The following is a 4,222-nucleotide window of genomic DNA, read 5'->3' on the forward strand; positions in this document are numbered from 1 at the left end:
GTGTCCAAGCCTGGCGAAAGCAGCCCTGGGAGATGCTGAGACTCAGCGTCCTTGAACTGTTGAGGAGCCAGAGCTGGTCCCCAGGGGCAAGGTTCAGGCCTGGGGTGCCACAGAGGGTGCAGAGCTGTTCTCAGAGCAGGAGGGCTGGGGCCATCACATGATGCCGTTGGTGAGGTACTGGAAGCCGTCATAGAGCTTGGTGGTGATGGAGCGCATGCTGCCGTCCACCATCTGCTCGATGAGCAGCTGCAGCTGCTCCTCTGTCATGTTCATGTGGAAACGCTCCTTCAGGTTGCGGATGGTGCTGGAGCCATGGAAACATGGCAGCTGCGAACCTGCCAGGGGAGGAAGGGACAAGGTGGCAGGGCTCCTTGCAGCTCCTGGCCCCACCAACAGCAAGGTGGGACCAGCAGAGGCACATGCAGCCCTGAAGGGCTCTGGGGCCTCAAGTGGGGCGGTTTCCGTTATCGCCAGCTTCGAATCTGGTTTGCAGCACAGGACTTTCCCAGCTGGGTTTAGCCATATTTTGTGTTTTCAGTCGCAGCTCTGGCCTCGACTTTCACAAGCCAGCTTGGGCAGACCCGGGCTCAGTACTGGCGCCTTCTCAGCTGCCAGGAACATGGTGGCTGACAGGTCTCCCCTGGCACAGGAGCGCAGCGAGAGTGTGCAATGCCCTGACCCCTGTCCCTTCCGCAGCAACAAGTTCCTGGTATCCAACACCCTTCATGATGGAAAAGGATATGGTTCCTACTACCAGGGAAGTGTCTGCACATTCTCAGCCGTACATTCTCTGCATGACACGGCCATACACAGGCAGACCAGCTCTCCATGATGCTCGCCACACTCCCATCTCAGTGGGGCCAAACCATCTGGGATCTGCACAGCACTCACACAAGCAGCGAGCCAAGGATGAGCTGATGCAGCCAGGCAGGACACTGGCTCCCCTTTGTCTCATGGGACCTGATGGCAGCTGGTGTCCCCAGCCACCTTCCCCTGGCCAGGAGCTCCCCATGTGGCTCCCAGACCCTAACATGGGCTGCCCGGTACCTCTCGTGATCTGAGACCTATCTGGCCACTCTCTAGTCAGCGTGCTGACACAGCCAACCTGTGCTACCTCATGGGGCTGTCTCTGATGACCTCCTCCACCTCATCTCTGCCAACCTGGAGGACAAACTGACCCGCACGCAGTTACTCGCTGACTCCTGTCCTCTGTGTGGGGCTGGAAGAGCATCAGGGTCAACAGAGGTTTCCTTAATGGCTTGGCGTGTCACAAAGCTGCTTTTGGGTGATGCTTTCTACAGAAACCATCTGAGCCCTGCCCAAACCCAGAGCAACGCAACTTGCATGTGGCAGCTCCAGGAGCATGCACCCAGTGAAAAGCTGAGCTCTGGGCCCGCAGGATCCCCTTACCTTGCTGCATTATCTCCACAATCTGCACAACTTTATCCATGTGCTTCCGGGCAGCGATGAGCCCCTGCAGCATCAGCATCTTGTAGTAGTTGAACATGTCCCCATCCAGCCCGCCCATCACCTGGAAGGTAAAGGAGAGGTGGTGTGGGTGGAGGACAGTGAACAGAAAAGCCAGAACAACGGCATGCCTCAAGCAGAAGGATCATCACCCAGAAGGTCAAGAGGGGATTATTTAGGGAATTTCACTTCTCTGAGTGCCTCTACACAGCAAACAAAGCCCCTCTAGCTTTAATCTCATTTGCTGGATCCTGAGAACAGCTCAGCTGCGGGGGGGAGGGGGCTGAAGCCGCAGAGCTGGCCAAGAACTGTCACTGGTGTCACCCCAGCCTTTTTGTCGCTGCTGCCAAGGTCAGACTGTGCCAGCCGAAACTGTAAAAGAGCACACACACACACACCCCCGGGCCCTCACTGTTGTGTCCCTGGCTCACTTACATCCACAAATTCAGTGGTGAGTTTGAAGGCAGACGTCTCAAAGCCCAGGTTCCTCGGAGAACTGGAGAGGATGAACCCAAAATCAATGTGGATGATGTGTCCGTCTGCATCCAGCAAGATGTTGCCGTTGTGCCTGAGTGAGAGAAGGGAAACTTTCTATTAAGCATCGCAAACACCTGCCTGACCTCCCCCCGCCCAGAGTTGAAGCAGGAAGCTCTGAGCTGGCATCTCTCTGCTCCCAGGATTTCCCTGTCATATGCAGGATCCCAGAGGGGACAAAACAAAGCGTCCTGGTAGCAGGCAGACAACGTTAGCAACACTGCGACTGCTCCTGTGCTGGTGCGCAGGGACTCACCTGTCCTTGACCTGCAGTAGGTAGCACACCAGGCAGTAGCCTGCACAGCTCTGCACAAAGTTCCTCTGTGCAGTCAGGAAGGCTTCGGTAGTGTAATTGCCGTGTTCCTGAAGGAAATAATCCAGCAGCGAAAGCAGGGATTGCTTCTTGACTTGGTGGATGGACACAGCATTCACAACTGGCTCAATCATGCCACTGTCGGCGGAGATGACAAGGATTTTGTATGGCTTGATCCACAGGGGCACCCGCTCCTGCTCCCAGATGGACTGCAGGAGAGGGAGAGAGGGAGAGGGAGAGAGAGAGAGAGAGAGAGAGAGAGAGAGAGAGAGAGAGAGAGAGAGAGAGAATCCCTCAGGGCCTAGGGCATGAAAGAGGCTCTCCAGGGCCACAGCTGCCATGGCCAGTGCCTCTCCCTGCCTCACCTGCAGCTGCTTGAGGACCTGGAAGGCCAGCAGCTCCTGCCGGAGGTCATCCCCGCACTTCACAATGACAGAGAGGAGGCGCCAAGAGGGCAGGTGGCCGTAGGGTGACCCTTCCCTGATCCTCCTGCAGGCAATGGGTAAGATTGAGAGCACAAGGGATGGCAGCAGCAAGTCAGCCAGGTTTCCAGACAGGAATTTGGGGGCTAAGAAAGCCCAGGACTGCAACAACTACATACCGAGTCCCTGACCAAACTATGGATCAGATCTCATCTAAGCCACAAGACATCTCAGAAGAGCAGAAGGAAATTAATCCCATTCTCTCCTTGAATCCCCAGACTCTCCATGAAAACCCAGACAAGACAAACCCCAAACTTACAGAGCCCAGAAAAACCCAGGGCACTCTCCCTCTTGCTCAAGGAGAAATTTGGGAGTTGGACATACAACTCGGAGGCCAGGAACACGGATGAGTTTACCTTGGGACAGGCCAAACTGCTCTGACATGAAACAAGGCAGTAAATACACAGCAACTCTAGCTGTGGATTTTCTCACCCGCCTGCTCGCTGCGCTCTGCTTCCCCGTTCACTGTGTCCTAAGTCAATATTCCCTCCCTTGGGGATGATCAGAGCTTAAAGTCAAGGCCACATTTATTTACTGAGCAAATCTCAAAGGCCCATTCCTGGCATTTCCAGGGTGTGCAAACTCCTCACGGTATTGTGACCAACCCAGCGCTCATGCGCCCCTTTCCAGCTGTACCTGACTTTTTCCTGCCAAGGCTCCTTCAGGGCAACAGCAGATGGGTCCTCAGGGTCCCTCTTGAAGGACGTGGGGGTGTGCGCTAGCTGCTCTGAGAGCCGCCGTCTGCAAGACAGAGCCGTTAAGCAGCGAACTCAGCTTGCCCAGGGAGAAAGTTTCGGTGGGAAAGCACCATCACCACATACACGCAAGACTGATTCAAAGCCTTTTACAAAGCTCACAGATTCAGTCCTGCTCGGAGAAAAACACAAACCAGGGTCATTTAACAGGGCCACATCCACTGCTTCACCAGCAGGCAAGATGCCAGCATCTGAGTGAAAATACAAGGATTGGATGAGGGCAGCAAAGACTGTGAGCCTGGGAACAGCTACAGCTATGAGTCTCATTTAGGTGAGATGGCTCCCAGCAGCTCTCCAAGTGAGCAGAGGAGGTTGTACCAGCCCAAAGTAGCTCACCTGATATCTCCAGCAGCTATGAACACGGGCTCCCTGCTCTCTTGGCTAGTGATGCTGTCCACAGAGAACTGGGAGATGTTGTCACAGCTGTTGGTGTGCATCTCCGGCAGCTGGAAGAGGAGAGGTGTGTGAGAGGCGATACAGTGGCACATTCCCTGTGCTAATGAAGTGGAGCTCCTACTTGTCTGCCATCCCAAAGGGATGCTCCTTCCAAGGTAGGATTGTGCTGCCACGTGCAAGCACCTGTCCATCCTATCATGCTGCTGTGACAGATCCTGGGAGCATCTCCCAGCCCCAACAAGGGACTGAGCCCCACAGAGGGGGGCTGTGGACCA

The 4,222-nt window shown here is 55.3% G+C and overlaps 1 protein-coding gene across 4 annotated transcripts in view; it reads right to left on the reverse strand.

Annotated features, from left to right (window-relative positions):
- Positions 1-6: 6 nt before the first annotated feature.
- PI4KB (phosphatidylinositol 4-kinase beta) overlaps positions 7-4,222 on the reverse strand; it is a 34,746-nt gene continuing 30,530 nt past the window's right edge. For all 4 annotated transcript variants that reach the window (XM_026083649.1, XM_026083647.1, XM_026083648.1 and 1 more), the window contains 7 exons: positions 3,888-3,997; positions 3,433-3,537; positions 2,680-2,803; positions 2,258-2,523; positions 1,903-2,035; positions 1,411-1,531; positions 7-335 (listed from right to left, as the gene is read on the reverse strand). In XM_026083649.1, the coding sequence (XP_025939434.1) occupies positions 154-335; positions 1,411-1,531; positions 1,903-2,035; positions 2,258-2,523; positions 2,680-2,803; positions 3,433-3,537; positions 3,888-3,997 (1,041 nt within the window). In that variant the 3' untranslated portion in view covers positions 7-153. The remainder of the gene's footprint in view (positions 336-1,410; positions 1,532-1,902; positions 2,036-2,257; positions 2,524-2,679; positions 2,804-3,432; positions 3,538-3,887; positions 3,998-4,222) is intronic.

This window comes from Apteryx rowi, unplaced genomic scaffold, assembly GCF_003343035.1.
Source record: "Apteryx rowi isolate R43461 unplaced genomic scaffold, aptRow1 scaffold_610, whole genome shotgun sequence".
Classification (NCBI taxonomy): domain Eukaryota; kingdom Metazoa; phylum Chordata; class Aves; order Apterygiformes; family Apterygidae; genus Apteryx; species Apteryx rowi.